Source organism: Phragmites australis, chromosome 11 (assembly GCF_958298935.1).
Source record: "Phragmites australis chromosome 11, lpPhrAust1.1, whole genome shotgun sequence".
NCBI classification, from domain to species: domain Eukaryota; kingdom Viridiplantae; phylum Streptophyta; class Magnoliopsida; order Poales; family Poaceae; genus Phragmites; species Phragmites australis.
This window is the reverse complement of record NC_084931.1, coordinates 24,453,436-24,471,527: the sequence shown is the minus strand read 5'-3', so window position 1 is coordinate 24,471,527 and position 18,092 is coordinate 24,453,436. Positions and strand designations below refer to the sequence as shown.

The window sequence follows — 18,092 nt, the reverse complement described above, 5'->3', positions numbered from 1 at the left end:
GCGATCTGTTCCAGGTGCTCGGGGACAACCTGGAGCATCTTCTTGACGATCTCGGCGTCGATGATGTCGCAGCCAAGAGTGTGAATGTGATTCGCGAGCCCGACGATGCGTAGCGAGAAGTCGTCGACCGACTCTTCCTCCTGGAACGTGATCTCCCCGAAATCCTTCAGCAATTGACATGCGTTGGCGTCGCGCACACGTTGTACACCGACGCGCACTGTCTTGACTGCCTCCCAGGTCAAGCGCGCAGTACACTTGCGTGCGAGCGACCCGAGCATGTCCGTTGGCATGAAACACAGGACCACCACAATGGCAAGCCTGTGCTCACGGTACTCGACGATGTCCCCTTCCTCCGGCTCAACCGCCTACCAGAGCCCAGCAGCCTCCAGGTTCACGCGCATTAGCAATGCCCACTCCTGATAGTTGGTGCGTGTGAGCATCGGGTACTGCACTGCTCCGCTTGACTCCTTGACGACGCGCTCGATGATGACACCACCACGGCGTCCTCGGCGCGGAGCCAGCGAGTTGGAAACTCGACGGTGTGGCGGTGGAGATGACGAGCGAGGCGCCCCGCCAGGGAGAGGCGTGGACTGCACGGAGTGCACAGACATGGCCACGCCCCATGACTCTAACCGCTCTGATACCAAATGTCAGAGTTAACTGGTGAGTCCTTGCCGTCGGTGAACTCGAAAACACACTCAAGAACACGAAAGAACACAGGTGTTTTAGTGCTGTCAATTTTCACACCTTTTCTGTATATTGCTCTATTTTTTTAAAGACACAAAGAGCTAACCTAACAACTAACTAATCCTAGATTCACGGCACGGATGCACACATGCCGTGCCCCACGACCAGCGAACATACCACGCCTGAATCTTGCATGAACTCAAGCATGCAACAATCCTGCAACAGACGCGCATGGCTTGCTTCTACAACGGCCCATGCTCACACTGAATCAAACTGAAAGTAAGGAATCAAACTGAAATAACAGAGACGTCGGTGAGCACTTGGAGTATCTGACAGGTTCCTCAGAAAGTTAAGATCATTGAGTGGAGATTGGTAGAAACGGGTTGTCTAATTTACAGAACCATAAGCGGCAAAATCTAGAAGATGACAGTACTTGCAAGCTGTGTGAAACAGAGCAAGAAGATGGTTTTCGTGCTGTAGTTTCCTGTACAAAAAGCTCGAGCCTCTTCCGAGAGGTGCGACGCAAGAATTGGGAATTGCCACTGAGAGCAACTTTGTTAACATGGGTCCGAAATGGATGCTGGCGGTGCTTGATAATATCGGAATAGAAGCTAAAGCTTAGGTTTGTTTCTTCTCCGGAGAGCACAGCATTTGCGCAGTGATGCAATTTATGGGAAGGGTGATGCGTCTATCCTCGATTCGCCCCGTTTTGTGCAGAATTATTGGGACTCGCTTCTTGGTATTCGACATGGGCAAAAGATGGATAATACAAGGAAGTCAATAAAACTCGGTCTGTGGGTGATAAAATCGACTAAAGAGGGCAATATAAACTTATAAAGGAGAGTTGTTTGTCTTGGATCCGACCACCAGATGGTTGGGTCAAGGTGAATATGGGTGACGCCTTTGAAGAATCCACTGGCGATGCAAGCATTCGTATTGTGATCCGTGACCATGACAGACATGTAGCTCTTTCACCTTCGCGGGTGCTTCATGGTTGTACTAAGAAAATTGAAGTATGTCTGTCGAGAAGGATCGAAGCTTGCCGTGGAATGGTTGAAGAGACCGATTGCTCTTGAGTCAGATTGTGCAAATGTGGTATCATTTCTCACATCGACGGTGGATGACAAATCCTGATGGTGTAATAGTTGTTGGACCCCATTTTAGGTTTCACTATCTATCTCGTATCAGTTCTTCATCAATAACTGATCTACACATTTCTAACAAAATTTATATCATAATCATACATCGATTATATTATAATACCTTAAGCAAAGTCTCACATAGGACATACATTATATAGTTCATTACAATAAAGGCCTATTGGCCAAATTAAAAGAGTTCAATAGCAACAATACAATGACAGCGGAAACAATTAGTAAGCTCAATACCTATATGCAACTTGGGTGTGGATGTAGCCTTATTCTTCTACTCTTCGTCACCGTCACCGACATAGTCATTCTTCGGTTACTCATCTGAATACAATAAGGACAAGAGTGAGTTCAAAAGGTACTTAGCAAGTCCCATTATAAGGGATAGATATATGCTTAAGAGATGAAACAAGGATAAGGCCATATGGTTTAGTGTTAGTGAAAAGCCAATTTTTATGTAGGGGCTTAGTTGGCAAAGTAGAGTTAAAAGCATTTGGGAAAACGAGCTTAAGTCAATATTAGAGTTCTTGGCCCTATGGGGATATATCTATCTCGCCAGTTCTCTAGTTTTATAGTTGGCGGACATCCACTTTTTTTTTTTAAACTCACGGGGCCTAGCTAATACTTCCAAACACGGGCGCATGTGCCACTCACACATTAAGGGGATACACACACCATGAAGCTAATCATTGTGACCGAACCATAGCATGTCACTGACCATGGATACGACTATCCGGATAAGTTTGTACTCTGTAGAGGTTGTATACTTTAACCATAAGATATACATAGACTCCCACATTAGCAGCTGAAGGAGATGGCATAACGAGACTCAACACCCTCCCAACATCACCGCAATAACCACTTACCAGTCATGTAAACATGGCTCACATACCGTCTCTAAGCGGATCATGGGACTTCACACAGATTGCCTGAGTCTTCTCTTGACTCCTGTTGCCACCACCACCGGCCTTCGAGTGGGTACCGAGCTAAGCTAGTGGGGTTGAATTAAGTCCTGTCACATACATGGCATGTGATTGTTTGGTTGTCGTTAGGAAGGATGTCACAACAAAGTGATCCTTATACGATCGAGACAAATGTCTTCCAGCAATAACATCATATAGGTGCACCTTGCTTCCAAGGTAGTTCCAACCCTGCGGGTACCTTACTCTTGTCAAATTGGACTTTAGGGTTTCATTAACACCATATTTTAGCTCACTAACACCACCCATCATACATAAAATTTCATATATTTCGCAAAAGCAGAATTATTATGATTGTTTATTATGATTCTTTACAACAACATGATAAGTCCTAAGCATATTAGTCATCAAGCAATCATACAAACAATCAATATAGTTGATGTTAAGGACCTTCTAGGGTTTCAATAAAAAACATGTAATCAATGACAAAGTATGGCAAAATAAAACTATATCATAACTAATAGAGCATTTAAATTACTTAAATTAATCATGCATGTATATAGCATTTCAAATTTGACTCTATTAGGTTGTGTTTATAAAACATAGGTAAAATATAATTAAAGGGTGTAGCACTTGCCTTTATCGAAGTCTTCTTTTGCTTGTTTTTCGTAATCCAGATCCTCATGTTACTCCTAGATGTTTCTTCCTCTAAAATACACCAATTACGTCGAATAAGTGAACCAGACAAAAACAGCTCAAACTCAAACTGAATTTCAAATGGACTCCAAAGCTTATAAAACTGATATGGTTGGATATGTTTTAAATGTAAATGAATTTTGGAGAAAGAATCGTCGAAATTAGAGTTGAAATGGAAGAGGAACGACCTTTGCAAGGTTTACTTAGAAGATTAGTTCTAGAATTGAAAAGAGCGAATATTCTTTGAAAAATGAAAAATGATTTTATGATTTAATAACTATTTTTGGAAATGGGTAAGTCACTAGCAGGTGGGTCCAGAGGTCAACGACTTATTCAACGGTCAGCGGGCCCTACTACCAAGTCCCAATCAATCCGACGCACACGAGCACCTACCCAACCCACCCGTCAGTCTCCCTAAAATGCACGAAAATTTCCGCGCGAATATTTTAGACGGATAAATAACCCGTGCACGCAAAAGCTTGGCCCGAGCGTAGCCGCCCCATTTTACCACCCCCCTTGTCTCACTGTCCGCCCCGACGTCAGTCGAGCAGAGCTCCTCCGCCACTCGCCGCCGTTCGCCCACCAAAGGCTCCCGAAAATGCCGACCCCGAAAATCCTCAGTCCTCTCCTGCTCGTTGCCGTCCTCCTCTTGCTCTTCACGTCACCGGCGGGTGCCGCGGGGGCGGGCGGAGGCAACGCGACGTCAGAGTCGTGCCCGCTCGACCTTGGCTACGTGCGGACGTTCCCGTGGGACCCGACGCCGTGCGCGGGGGGTGCGCCCAACATGACGGCCTGCTGCCAGACGCTGCTCTCCGTGCTCGGCATCGGCCTCGCTGAGCGCCTCCGCGCCACGGGCCGCTTCCGCCTCCCGTCCGCGGGCGCATCCGCGGCGTGCCTCGAGGGATTCGAGGAGGCACTCTCCGGTGCCCCGCTGGGCCTCCCGGGTTCCTCCCTCGTGCCCGCCTGCTTCCCGGTGCCGGACCAGTTCGCCATCACCCCGTCCTACTGCGCCGGCGTTGCCACCGCCGCGGACTTCGCGGCCGCCGTCGGTAACGACTCCGTCCAGGCCCTGAATTCCACCTGCGGCTCCGACCTCGCGTCTCCGTCGCGCTGTTTGAGCTGCCTCAACGCCGGCATCGGTGCCACCTCACGCCTCACCACCGCCGCGGCCAACGATACCAAGTCGATCCCCTGCTTCTACCTCACCGTCCTCTACGCCGCCGGCGTCTCCAACACCGCCGGCCCCACCTACCCACCCACTGCCGCCTGCGCCCTCGGCCTCGGCCTCACCTCGCCTCCCTCCACGCCGTCCAAATCCAAGAACACAGCCATCTACGCCACCGCCATCCCAATCGCATTCGTCCTCCTCGCATCACTCCTCGCATTCTTCCTCTGGAGGAAGAGAAAGGATGCCAATAACAAGAAGAAGAATCACAAGATCTCCGAGGAGGGGTCGGCGGAGCGGCGGTCGCACCCGCGGCCCAACACCGGGTCGATACTGTTCGACATTGCCGAGCTCGCGAAGGCGACCGACGGTTTCGCCGACCGCAACCTCGTTGGCCGCGGCGGGTTCGGAGCCGTCTACCGCGGCGTCCTCGCGGACGGGTCAGTGGTCGCCGTCAAGAAGATGCTCGACCCGGAAGTGGAGGGCGGGGACGAAGAGTTCACCAACGAGGTGGAGATCATCAGCCACCTCCGGCACCGGAACCTGGTGCCGCTCCGCGGCTGCTGCATCGCCGACGACGACGTGGAGGAAGGGAAACAGAGGTTCCTCGTCTACGACTTCATGCCGAATGGCGCGCTCGAGGACTTCATCTTCCGGGACAGGGAAGCATCGGCGAAGCGGCCTCCACTGACATGGGCGCAGCGGCGGAGCATCATACTGGACGTGGCGAGGGGGCTCGAGTACTTACATTACGGCGTCAAGCCGGCGATCTACCACAGGGACATCAAGGCGACCAACATACTGCTCGACGGCGAGATGCGCGCGCGCGTGGCGGACTTCGGCTTGGCCAGGAGGAGCCGGGAGGGGCAGTCGCACCTCACGACGCGCGTGGCCGGCACGCACGGCTACCTGGCGCCGGAGTACGCGCTCTACGGGCAGCTCACGGAGAAGAGCGACGTGTACAGCTTCGGCGTGCTGCTGCTCGAGATCATGAGCGCGCGCCGCGTGCTCGACATGACGGCCCCGGCGGGGCCGGTGCTGATCACCGACTGGGCGTGGACGCTCGTCAAGGCTGGACAGTCGAGGGAGGTGCTCGACGGGGCGCTGTCCACCGCCGAAAGCCCGAGGGGCGGGGTCATGGAGAGGTTCGTGCTCGTGGGGATCCTGTGCGCGCACGTGATGGTGGCGCTCCGGCCGACCATCGTCGAGGCGGTGAGGATGCTGGAAGGGGACATGGACATACCGGAGCTGCCTGACCGGCCGCTGCCATACGGGCACAACCTCATGTTCAGCGAAGCCTGGAGCAACTTCAGTGCTTCACCGGCGTTCAGTGGCCCGATCATGGACAATGGGGACATGCTCAGGTGATGAATTGGGCAAAATTTTGTTGATGGATTCATAGAATAGAACACAAAAACTAGCTACGAACTAGAGGGATGTAGTGCTTCTACGGGTGCTGAGTTAAGTGTCCATGTTTCTTGATTGACATTCATTTGTACAATGTATTCAATTCATGAAAGAAACATACATTGCTATTTCTGGTTTTTAATGAGCATCACCAAGACAGAGTGTTCAAAATCTAGCAACAAGAACAGATATATATTAAACAAGCATGGTTAATTACTCATTTCAGTTGTAATGACGATGCGCACGGCCACATCAAAACTATTGATACTGACAGACAGCATGTTCATCCAGATTGACATGAAAAGAAAGATACACAACTAACAACAGTGCATGAGGAAATTGCAAGCTAGAAGCTGCAGGTGAAGAGCTTCAGTTCAGAGCTACACTAGAGTTCAGCATCCTGCCTACTCGTCTTCCTGCAGGTTGGGGTGGTTGGGCTGCACCCGGAAGCTGAACGGCATCTGGGAAGTGAACTCCCCGTCGTGATGGACCTGATGGTACCCGATCTCCAGCTCCCTCATGCCGCCGCTCAGCTCCACATCCTGTTGGTGCTGGGAACGGAAGGGAAAACTTCAGTAAGTTCTCAGCTTTCAGGTTTTCTTAAGTTAGCTCAGAGCCTCAGAACATCAAATTTGTTCAGAATTTTGTGTGGAAATTCCAAGTGAAAAGTAGAAAACAAGGAACGGTAAAGAAAATGTTCAACTGCAATTCAGAAGGGAGAATAACCATCCTAAAAGCCAGAATCTTGTGCTCGTCCTCCAGCATCTTCCCCTGCAAGCAATCACAAAAGGCAATAGATGCACAGGGGGGCTTCGACCGTTCGGGTCTCGTTGTGTAATCTCAGTTATCTTTTCCACTTAATTCAAAGATACGTAACTCTTCTGCGTATTTTAGAAAAAAAAAACAAAAGGCAATAGATGATCAGAAGCTGTAAAAAATGTTTTCGCCCAAGAAAATGGTCCATGATTTCTTTCAAAAAATAGTCCATGATCTACAGGGTAACAAAGCACAAGAAACAAGTTAGAGCTCGTACATTCCTCCTGTGCAACCTCCAGTGGTCCATCTGCAGCAATAACGAAATGGAACCGACATCTGCAGCAATAACGAAATGGAACCAACATCAGAAACAAAAACCCGGTCCAGAAAAATTGCAGCACTTGCGAACTGCAAGCAACTATGAAGCTCTGGAGCCAACGAATGAATGGTTGCCTGCTTGTCGCGCAGGTTGGTTTGCCCGTTCTGGAGCGCCTCCTCGATCGCGATCAGCTCCCTGGGCTGCAGGGAGTTCAGATCATCGCCTTTCAGATGCCTGCACCATCACAAGGCACAGGCCACAGGCTACCACAATCAAAACATGATACACGAACAGTGAAGTTCATATGCAGCAAGAAATGGAAAGGAAATTTGATTTCAGAGACAAAAATGAAAAGGGAATCTGAGCTGAAACACTAGCCTGAGCTCAATCTGCATGTTGTCGTTCTCCTTCTTGACCCGGTCGATCTCTGCACTCAGGCTCTGAAACATTCCCCAGACTCATTGTTAAACCATTCAGCTCGTGGTACTAAAACAAATGGTCAAAGAAAGGGGAAAACTGAAGAGCATGCGCCTTGTGCTTCTCATCCCACAGGATCTTCCCGGAGAGGTCTGGTATTTCTCCAAGATCCTGGACAGCCTGCCACCAAACAAAAGATTGCGTCTTTGCAATCAATTCCAAGCGCACGGTAAAAAGAGAGAAAAAAAAGATCGGAAAACAAGCCCGAAGAAACATACCTTGTCCTGAGTGAGCAGTAGTTGTAGAGCTTGGCGCCGCCGGAAAAGATGACGACGCCGACCTCAGCGTCGCAGAGCACGCCAATCTCACGTGCCTTCTTGATGATCCCGGCCCGCCGCTTGGAGAAGGTCAATTGCCGGTTGGTGGAGTTCTCCATCCTCTTGATCTCCATCTTGCCATGCCCCATCCTCTCCTCCTCTTCCTCCTCACTTTCACCTCCTCAACCCCTAACAAGAGCTCGAAGAAGAGCCGACCCCGCATCACTTCCTCTTCCTCCCCTCGAGCAGCCGAAGTGGTCTGGATCTTTGTGTGGGAGTGGATGTAATGGATGGGGGAAGATGCCGGAATAGGGGACGGTGAGGGAGTAAAGCAGGTCGCCATGGAGGGAGCGGAGGTGAGGGAGCTTTCGGGCCGGTGCAGGATTGCAGGGCTGGAAATGGAAACCGCTCTCGTGCCTTTGTTTGGTTACGTTTGCATGTGAGCTGTGCCGACCCTCGAGAGGAGTTTACATATGCAATTTTTCAAATTTTCAAAACAGACATATATATCTGCATAGTGAGCTACCGGCCACGTCTAACAGATTTGCATGCTTCATACGGCTCGACGCCTATCTGCACCGAGTCTTCAGGCAACAACCGAGCCATGCAACGTCTCCAGGGTTCTGTTGTGCATGAGCTCCACCGAGGGCGCTTCACCACTGCATGGCTCAGCTCGTGGCCGATCCTCATGCATATTCTGTTTCTGTTGAGCATTGCATTATATATATGATGTACTCTGATCAATGATCAATCAATCAATTCAGTCGAGCATATAGCTCTTATACATGGTATCAGCGAAACATTCAGCAGAGACCACAGCCCTTAGGCACATCGCATGAGATGCTTTAAAGTCCATGAAACCTTTGACCAGCAGCTCTACTGGAGGTGACACTGAATCTTTGCAAGCTCAGCTTAGTCTGAATTCCAAAATAGCATTGCAGGCAAGCTACATGGAGCCTGCGTAACAATAGCTAAACCTAAGGAAGGCACATGGTTCAAAAAAAAAAAAAAACCCCTAAGGCAGGCAGATTGGAGTCCGAATACAGCTTCAGGTGGCGCCACAGCAATCATTGATGCATGTGCACGCCTAGTAAGGAGCCCTGATCTGATGCATCAAAACATGGAGTAGTCACGCAGTATCCGAGACGCAAGGACCGGAATGCTCAGCTCATTGCTCATCCCTGGGCCTCATCTTCGCGCATCTGGAGCGCGGGCGTCGGCTCGTAATCATCTGTCGAAATGGGATCACAGGCTAGTGGCTTGGAGATCCATGGCATGTAGGCTCCCTCATGGCACAAGTTCTGCAAAGAAAACGCGGACAAATTTAGATTTTGTGCAATCCATGAAGAACATCGCTTTCTTTTAAACCAGAGTTGGAATTTTCGAATACTGCCTACTGCCTGAGCATTATAGGTGAGCCACCAGGTCTGAAAGAATGATACACCGGCCAATATCTAGGGTAATGCAATAAAGTGAAAACGAAACCAGATCTCCTTTTATATCTTCTGTTAAACGAAACTCTGAAATAATCTTTAAGCAAATTCATTCATAACGGAACTGAATAGATTTTATGATTACTGCTCGTACTGAACTTTACTCCCCGTTACACCAGACCATGAAGCAGCCACAACAATATCATATTTTTTTAAAAAGCATTGTACAGTTCAAAAAACCCCAGATTTTCACTTATTGGTTAGTTTTTTTTAACTTTTTACTTATTCAGTAAAACCTGTGCATTCAGTTTCGCTCTCTTTTTATTGGAAAGGTACATACATACTCTTGCTCCTGCTGTCCTGCATATCCTTGAAAAGAAAAGCACTGCATGTGAATCGTTTAGGATTCACCAATTTTCATCTCCATCGGCAGATATCATAACTCATAAGCACTGGCAAATAAAATAATAAATAGGGCGTTAAACATTGATCACCTCCAACCAGAAGAAGAATTTTCTTAGTAGACTCAGTCTCTCATCACTGTCAGCTGAGTCTATTTGTACGGCTAGATCTGCATGATTAGCCAAACATTAGTCTTGCTTGAAAAGTACTAAATGCAATATACCAATTGATTTCATGCCAGGTAACTTTGTATTGCAGCATTGAAATCACAGCCTTCAAAATTGGTACCAGAACCAAGAGCTAATGCATCCAGAAGTGTATAGGAACATATTACATTTGCTAATTTTGTATAGATGGCACAAGTGATGGATAGATACATTGAGGCATAATGGACACTATATATAGAGGTACATGAGGGAAACCCTAGGACTAGGATATTACTCTAATACACTCGTGCGTGCGCCGCCCACCTGCGCGAGCCCATCGCGCGCAGCCGGGATCCATCGCACGCTGTCGACCTGTGCCCGCCCGTCGTGCGCCGCTCTCCGCTGGCCTTGTCACCATTCCAATCGGCAGCTGCCCTCATCCAGCAGAAGGGGAAGCGATGTAGCAGCCGATGCCCATGCAGCACCGAGTCAACATCATCTTTGTTAGATCTAGATCGTCTTCCACATCACTAGTCAGCCACCGGTTGTTCCCTGTGTTGCGGTTTCGCCATCACCATCGATTGATGTGCGTCGTCGCACCGTCCGCCGACCTTGTCATAGTTCGCCACCCCTGGTCAAAGGAGGACCCATCACGTCGTGCGCGGCCTCGTCATCTTGCCTCCGCTTGTATGCTATGGTGCTACTATCTGCTACAATCTTGAGTCTTTTCATTTGTCTTTGTTTTTCCGCCGTGTCCAAATCTACTGCTAGTGGTTGTTGCTTGGTGCTTAGAGGTTGTCTTTGTGGTCATCACGATATTGTCTCATTGCTTGCCATCTTGAAACAGTGATTTCTCTATTCTCCCCTTTAGCCTTATTTGACACGCCTCACTATTCTCATTGTGTTCAAAGTCTCCAAAGCAAGATTCATATTTGAAGGTATTTGCTGAAGTAGTCATGAAGGCAGTACCCTCTTGTGGAGGAGAACGTTTTGTACCTCGACATTGCTAAAGAGTTGCACGCTTCGACGACATCTTCAATATCGGACTTCAGATGTATCATTAAAAAAAAACTCTAATGCTTAGTGACAACTCTTCAAATGCAACACTATTGCTTTCACATTGCATTTGAGGTGGGTGTTAAGGGTATAATAGTCAAGGATATTAGAATAATCTCCTAGTCCCAGGTTTCCCTCATGTACCTCTCTCTATATATAGTGCCCATTGGGTCTCAATGTATCCATCTATCATTTGTTCAATCTATACAAAGTTAACAACGGTTATTCGTGTCCAAACAACAAAGCATACAAGTAAAATAGGTATCACATGTACGAGAAACAAGATCCCGGTATAGAGAAGAAAGGTCACCAGTACCACCAATACATGCATAACAGAAATAAAAACTATGTTAAATACAACCAGTAAGAAGCTAAAGCTAGCTGAAATTTCAAGGTCTTGGTCTCTGTGGTATGCTACATATCATTTTTTTTTTGTGGTTATAAAACTAGTGAGAAACAATAAAGATTAGTGACTTCTGAATTGATGTGAATGATCCATACAGTGGAGGAAAATAATGAAGCCTTCAAAAAATTCATTCCATTTGGCTGGTCAAAGCTATAGGATGAGAGCATAAATCACTTGGCTGATGGTACTCGATCATATAATGCACGATTGGTTAAATGCTTGTCAACAACTTGCTCAAATTCAGGGAATTATCCTTTCCCCATTACAAACCTCCACCTGCAGACCAAGCCTCCTTGCAACGTGTACAGATAGGAGAACTCAATGGTCAGTGCCCAGAGGTTGATTGAAAAGGCAGACCATGCCGCCTCAAAAATCAAGCTCTTGGACACAATGATGGGGGAATGACTGAATAACCTCGTCGAATTAAAAAAGTTACCTATCAAAATTTAGTAATTACCTGGGTAGTAATCGAGGTACGATAACCCAATTGCCTCTGTAACATAGCGCTTTGATGCACTTCGCAAGTGTCTCTGTCTACTCACAGGCTTCCGGTCAGTGGCTTTTCTCCAAAGCTCTTCATATTCATTTTGGTCATATGGCTGACTTAAAATGGCATTGAGTTTTTCATCAAATGTTGAGGAACCACCACTGCAAAGAGCAAGAGGTGCTCCTTGATCATCTTCACATGCCTAGGCCCAAAAAGCAGCTATAGAATAAATACAGCATCGTTTAATGAGAAAACTGTAAATTATGCAGAAGATAACTCACGTTTAAATCAGAAGGTTCAGTGTAAAGTACAAGTCCACGTTCATCTGTGCAGATCACATCCTGACTATCCAAAGATGTACTTTTATCAGACTGTCCAAGTCCATCTTCACATGCATGCATAGCGTACTCTTCCCCCATGTTCTCAAGTGGAGACATCAAAGGTTCTTGGTCATTCGTGGAACTTCCAGTTCTCAGTTCATCATGTCCAGCAGGAGTCTCTTCTTCTTGCTCGTATACAATCGTAACACCTGGTTCTGGCTCGATAACCATGAAACCATCCTTGAACTTCACAAGGCTCAGAAATAACCCATAAGATTCATCCACAGCTGAGGTCTTCTTCTTCTTCTTCTTCACAGATAATGTCTTTGGTGAAAAGGAGTGACCCACATTTCCACTGGCAGCCTTGCCTGCTTTTACACCTGGTCGTTTGCCATTTGGAACACACTGAGTTCTATGCAGTGAACCATTGGGCGAATTTGGGCCATCTTTGTTCTTTGCGTTTCCATCGGATGCACCATCCTCCCCATACCTCACAGAAACAGGCATGCCATGGTCCCCGTCTGGCACATCAAGGACATAAGTGTTCCCATCTTTTCTTAAATGTTCCAGAAAAAGTTTATACGATGGATCTATTTCTGAAACATCTTTGCCACTCAGACTGTCAAACAACTTGCTCTTGCTGCATGATGATCCGTTCACAGTTTTCTTGGCCTTCATCTGGCAGATTCCTTCGAAGTTCAAGCAGCGACAACTTACAAGCGTCAACAATTAGTCATCAGTAACTGCAAGAAAATTCACAGATTCAGAGGGCAACAACCAGGCAATTCCTGCATGCAATGTATGGTTTGGGAACATAGTAATGGTAGCCAACAGCATCATGCAATCTAACAAATTAAGATCCAATGCCACTAAATAATCTGATGGCGTGTCAATTATTATACGCCAACAAAAGACGACTAGTTGCTATACTGGCATGAATGCCCATGTTTTCCAACCATGCACGAACCCATCGAGTGCCTATTCCGATTTTCGTAACAACTGCAATTGCAAAGTAGCGTCCTAGATGCAATATGTGAACAGTGCGAATTTCACGGCAAGGTTAGGCTTAGGCAAAAGAGAACACACATTGTCTATCCCCCTATGATCTCGGCTGCATTGGAGTCCATCGGCGTAGTAGTATTGGGACAATCTGAGGACAGATATAAGAACAGAGACTAGCGAACTAGCAGCGATTCTTGTTCTTAACCAGAGGAAAGAAACAAGAAGAGAGAGGAACGGAAGGGAAGCAATAGAAGGGCTTCGTTGCTCTGTTACCTCGCGTGGGAGCAATCGGCGTGGGGAGAGGAAGCCGCTTCGGGCTTGAGAGCGATGTGGGGGAGGAGCTCGGGCGTCGTCGCCGTGGCGAGGGAGGATCGGATGGACGGCGACGGTTTTTTTGGCAATCGATTGTCCCTAAAACCCAGATCGGGGAAGAACTGGGACCACAGAACCTGCCAGTGGGGCCCACACGTCAGTGACCAACTTGTTCGCCTCGTCCAGCCGAGCACCCGCCTGCGAAGTCCAACACGCAGCCGCGGCGAGCTCCTCTGCCGCTTTGCCGAAGCGACGACCATGGCGAGCACCACGCAGCCTCCGGACGCGGATCCCCCCGAGTGCCCGGTGTGCCTCTGCCCCTTCGACGACGCCTCCACCGTGCCGCTCGTGCTCCCATGCGGGCACTCCCTCTGCGGCCCCTGCATCGCCTCCCTCCCGCCCGCCTCCGCCGCCGTCGGATCCCTCCGCTGCCCACTCTGCACCCAGTGTGTCCCCTTCTCCCGCTCGCTCGGCCCCTCCTCCCTCCCCAAAAACCATGCCCTCCTTGCGCTCCTCCCCTCCCCCTCCCCACCGCGCACTACCACCGCCACGACCACAACCGCGCCGCCTCCACTACCGCTCCCCCTCCACGCCGCCCATTCCCGCCTCTTCTCCCGCTTCCGCCACGCCGTCCTCCCCGAATCTGCCTCCCCGCTCCGCTCCGCGCCTACCCCCGCCAGCCTCGCGCTCGGGTCCCTCGCCTCCGACCTCGGCGCGCCCTGGTTCAGCTCCCAGGGCCGCCTCGTCAGCCTCCTCTCGATCGAGACGCCCGGCGGGGGACGGCCTCTGGAGCAGGAGACTGCGTTCTACCGGCCAAGCTACGCGTCGCGGGTCCTCGCCGCGGTCGGGGCGCTGAGCGACGCGGCGAGGGAGGAGATGGCCGGTCTGATCGCCGCCTCCGCGCGGTTGGCACGGCGGGTGTGCAGGGTCTACGGGGTCTGGATGGGCACCGACGCGGCGCGGCTGTGGATGGTCTCCGAACGGCACCCGCGTGGTGTTTCCCGGTTATTGGAGGAGAGGATCAATCGAGAGGACAGGATGGCTCAGATTGGAGTCGTTGCAATGGAGATGTGTGAAGCGATCATGGGGTTGTACGGAGAAAGGCTGGTGCTGGGGTGCCTTGGGCTAGACTGCTTCTGCCTCGACCGCTTTGGGCACTGCATGTTTGATTTGAATCAGGCGTTGGCATTGTGCCGGCTAGTCCGAGCAGGTGATAGTTCAGCCAAGGTTGTGGCTTTCGTTGCCCCTGAGGTGGTGGCAATGCTACGTGAAGTGTCGCCAATGAAGGATCATGATTTTAACGGCTTGGTTGCGTGTAGTTCGGATGTTTGGTCTCTGGGTTGTGTATTGGTGGCAATTCTTACTGGGGATGAGCAGCTTGCGGCAGGATGGAAATCTGAAGGATCATATGATGATTGGGAGAAGGAAGTGGTTGCAAGGCTTCAAGCCTCATTGGTTGGTACACAACTGGAACCATTGGCCGTGATTACAGCATCCTGCTTGAGCTATGAACTAAAAGACCGCCCACAGATTGCTGATGTCTGGAAATGTATCAGAGGCTCATTGATGAAATCCAGTGATGATGCTTTAGTTCCTGATGATGACCTTGCAGCTGATAAGAGTTTTAGGTGTTTACTCTTCGGGGAGTTATCTTCAATGTTACTTGAATCTGTTGCTGTCAAGTCCGATGGTAAAATGCAGCCCTCTCGAGGTTCTGATGAAAACAGTTCAAATCAGGATGATGGAAATAATGGTGGTTGCATAAGCAGTGGGGAAAGTCACTTGTCAGGAATTGATGACCCACAGACAGGTGGAGTGTTTAAATCTTCAACATTGCTTGCCCATCGTGATTGTGTCACAGGATTAGCCATTGGAGGTAAAAGTCCAACACTGCTAATGGACTATTCACATCATTCGCTATTTTGTTATTTGGTTTCTTTTGTTAATAGAGTTTTGTAATGCTAGCTCAAGAGCTGCCTGTTAATAAGTCTTTATTTACTGCAGGTGGATTTTTGTTTAGCTCTTCTTATGATAAAACTATCAATGTATGGTCACTGCAGGTATGAACCTGTTGCTATTCTCTCTTGATAATTTGTTAACTGGGTATCATTCTGGAAATAAGGCAGCATGCTTCTCTAGTGAGAAACCACAGTAGCCACATGTTCATAATTATTTTTTGAATGAACCACAAGTTCATAATTATATAAATATCCTTTGCATCTAATTGCCGTATTTTGATATGGCTCATTTATTCTGATTTATATTGGTTCTTGGCTTTGTTCCATAGGACTTCTCTCATGTACAGTGTTTGAAGGGGCATGAACACAAAATCACAGCAATAGTTGCTACTGACAATGATAATCAGTCCCTTTGTATAAGTGGAGACAGCGGTAGTGGAATTTTTGTCTGGCGTGTTGATTCCTCTCACAGGGAAGAGCCTTTGAATAAATGGTATGAACATAATGATTGGCTCTATCGAGGTGTTCACTGCTTGGCTCTCTCCGGAACCGGTTATCTTTACACTGGTAGTAGAGACAAATCTATCAAGGCTTGGTCACTGGAGGTAACGATGCTAAGCTTTGCTTCATTAAGGCTTTGTACTGGAATGTGATTTCAGAACTCTTTCTCATCTTCTATTGGATCATTGAGTTTTTATATCTAAATAATAAGTTTGCACATTTTGGCTTTCATATTCTCTTACTGAATTTGTTGTCAATTCAACATGATTCGAGCATGTTATATGAAGTTAATTCAGCATCCTGCTTTGGCAGGATTATTCACTTCGCTGCACTATGGCAGGTCATAAATCAACTGTGTCTTGCCTTTCAGTGGCCAGTGGTATTCTTTACAGTGGAAGTTGGGATGGTACCATTCGGTCATGGTGGCTCACTGATCATACACCATTGTCTGTACTGCAAGATGATACACCAGGAAGCATAGCCCCTGTGTTATCAATTTCAACAGAAGCCAATTTTGTAGTTTCATCATATGAGAATGGATACTTTAAGGTTGACCTAAATCTGAATGATGAAGCTTAGACTTTCTAGCCACATGCTGTCCCATAAATTCCGACATACTTCCCCCCTAAATCCTGATAGTTTTCTTTTCTAAATCTCGAGTTTTTTTCTTCTTTTTGAAATCAGATCTGGAAGAATGATGTCCTTGTCAAATCAGAGAAGCTTCAAAACGGTGCAATTTATGCAGTTAAATTGAGTGGCAAATGGCTCTATACTGGTGGATGGGATAAAGTCATCAATATTCAGGTATGTTTACTTGCTTTGTTGATACATAAACTCTTCAAGAAAAGGTCTTGCTGACATGTATTTGGTACCTTGTATTTTCCTTATGTTAACTCCTCCATAGGAGTTATTGGACGATGAATCAGAGGTAGAACTCCGAGATGTTGCTTCCATTACTTGTGACTCGATTATAACTTCGATACTGTCCTGGAACGAAAGGCTGATAATTGGACTATCCAACAGGGATATCAAGGTAAATATCATTCTCTTTTTATCATCTATCTGTTCATTCAGCATCTCCACTTTAGCAAAGCTTGTAGGCAGCTGTGCATATTTCATGCTTTTCTAACTTCTGGTTCTATTTTATACTTCCATTAGACTCAAAACCTAAATTGTATTTTGCATCATGCTAGTTAGTAACTTTGTCCTATGGTTCTATTGGGAAATAATAACCTTTTTACGACCCTCATTCATAGAGTTTGGTTCCTAGAAATGTGCATTCAGTGATGATCCTAACATATTTACCCCATCAACATTCATGTTTCCACTTGTTGATAATGCCTGTTTGATGTTGTATTTTATCCTTTTTTTGTGATGCAAGAATGAATTGACTAAATGGACATTCCTTTTTGCAAAACAGTGTTGTTACTGTCTAAAGAACTAAATGGTATGCTTTCATATTTTACCAGGTTTACTACAAGGGGTCTTAGTTCGTTACACCACCCTTCTGTATATACTGTAAATAGCTCAATGTAAAAACAATGTGAGAGAAAGGATTGATGGAAACAGAAGAAACCCTCCTTTTGATGATACAGCATGGTGTAGAAGTCGAAGGAAACATCAATTTTTTTTTTAGCAAGAGCTAGATATCCTATATAATATCAACTAAATTGTAAATTTGCTCCAAATCGTCTGGACTAGAATAAACATAAAAACACAATCTCTGGTTCTTAGGTCCCATATCACACAAAGTCACAAACTGCAAATTAGAATTATCAGTGCTTCTGTGTGATAAGTCACCAGCTAGAAGAAAGGTGTTGAAGATATCTATAGTAATAATATGGTATACATGTTATTGTCCAATATAATATGATGATCGTTTTGACAGTTCAATTTTGTAACGTAGTAAACCTTCACTGAAACTGGACCGCTCGGGTCTGGATTTCAGATCAGTAGGGCTGGTCTAGTTCTGCCCAAGCAAATTTTATAATGTTTTGATAAACCTTATGTATGTATTTCATTTAAGTAATTTTTATACCGAAAATAAATAAATGAATATTATAGCCGGTGCGCGCGGGTGCTGAGTAGGTTCGCGGGTCGGTTTGAGGACATAGCTTTCAATTAGAGTTGGTAGGTGGAATCTAGTTTCAAACTCAATCATCAAATGCATTTATTCTCTTAAACTATGCATCTATTTTCAAATCTGATTGAACCATGTTGTTTTATACAATTATGCA

General features: G+C 47.2%; 3 protein-coding genes and 1 pseudogene across 6 annotated transcripts; 2 read left to right on the top strand and 2 right to left on the bottom strand.

Moving 5' to 3' along the window:
• The first annotated feature begins 3,914 nt into the window (after window positions 1-3,914).
• LOC133884330 (probable receptor-like protein kinase At1g11050) lies at window positions 3,915-6,446 on the top strand. Its single transcript, XM_062323691.1, has 2 exons — window positions 3,915-5,980; window positions 6,315-6,446. Exons 1-2 carry the CDS (start codon window positions 4,050-4,052, stop codon window positions 6,322-6,324), a joined length of 1,941 nt encoding a protein of 646 aa, XP_062179675.1. The 5' UTR covers window positions 3,915-4,049; the 3' UTR covers window positions 6,325-6,446.
• LOC133884333 (MADS-box transcription factor 4-like) lies at window positions 6,215-8,380 on the bottom strand (annotated as a pseudogene).
• Window positions 8,381-8,545: 165 nt separating this feature from the next.
• LOC133884331 (uncharacterized) lies at window positions 8,546-13,495 on the bottom strand. 3 transcript variants are annotated; one of them, XM_062323692.1, is made up of 5 exons: window positions 13,358-13,495; window positions 12,044-12,825; window positions 11,733-11,964; window positions 9,760-9,836; window positions 8,546-9,133 (listed from the first exon to the last, which is right to left on the bottom strand). In XM_062323692.1, exons 2-5 carry the CDS (start codon window positions 12,758-12,760, stop codon window positions 9,008-9,010), a joined length of 1,152 nt encoding a protein of 383 aa, XP_062179676.1. In that variant the 5' UTR covers window positions 12,761-12,825; window positions 13,358-13,495; the 3' UTR covers window positions 8,546-9,007. The 3 variants fall into 3 exon arrangements, 2 of the variants coding, with proteins under 2 accessions (XP_062179676.1, XP_062179677.1); XR_009903088.1 differs by lacking the exon at window positions 9,760-9,836 and adding an exon at window positions 9,606-9,717 and having other exon boundaries at window positions 9,000-9,133; XM_062323693.1 differs by lacking the exons at window positions 8,546-9,133; window positions 9,760-9,836 and adding an exon at window positions 9,865-10,685.
• LOC133884329 (uncharacterized) lies at window positions 13,412-17,742 on the top strand. Of its 2 annotated transcripts, XM_062323690.1 has the most exons (7): window positions 13,412-15,272; window positions 15,401-15,456; window positions 15,684-15,959; window positions 16,168-16,404; window positions 16,540-16,659; window positions 16,760-16,888; window positions 17,325-17,742. In XM_062323690.1, the coding sequence occupies exons 1-7, from the start codon at window positions 13,412-13,414 to the stop codon at window positions 17,343-17,345; spliced, it is 2,700 nt and encodes an 899-aa protein (XP_062179674.1). In that variant the 3' UTR covers window positions 17,346-17,742. The 2 variants fall into 2 exon arrangements, 1 of the variants encoding a protein (XP_062179674.1); XR_009903087.1 differs by lacking the exons at window positions 16,760-16,888; window positions 17,325-17,742 and having other exon boundaries at window positions 16,196-16,404.
• The last annotated feature ends 350 nt before the right edge of the window (window positions 17,743-18,092 follow it).

What these genes read in the sequence shown, in the direction of transcription:
- LOC133884330 (XM_062323691.1), top strand. Translation starts at nt 4,050, where the DNA reads ATGCCGACCCCGAAAATCCTCAGTCCTCTCCTGCTCGTTGCCGTCCTC.
- LOC133884331 (XM_062323692.1), bottom strand. Translation starts at nt 12,760, where the DNA reads ATGAAGGCCAAGAAAACTGTGAACGGATCATCATGCAGCAAGAGCAAG. An exon ending in CTGAACCTTCTGATTTAAAC is followed by an intron (nt 11,965 to 12,043) that starts GTGAGTTATCTT and finishes TTTTGGGCCTAG; the next exon opens with GCATGTGAAGATGATCAAGG. An exon ending in GTACCTCGATTACTACCCAG is followed by an intron (nt 9,837 to 11,732) that starts GTAATTACTAAA and finishes CTAATCATGCAG; the next exon opens with ATCTAGCCGTACAAATAGAC.
- LOC133884329 (XM_062323690.1), top strand. Translation starts at nt 13,412, where the DNA reads ATGTGGGGGAGGAGCTCGGGCGTCGTCGCCGTGGCGAGGGAGGATCGG. An exon ending in CACAGGATTAGCCATTGGAG is followed by an intron (nt 15,273 to 15,400) that starts GTAAAAGTCCAA and finishes TATTTACTGCAG; the next exon opens with GTGGATTTTTGTTTAGCTCT. An exon ending in TATCCAACAGGGATATCAAG is followed by an intron (nt 16,889 to 17,324) that starts GTAAATATCATT and finishes ATATTTTACCAG; the next exon opens with GTTTACTACAAGGGGTCTTA.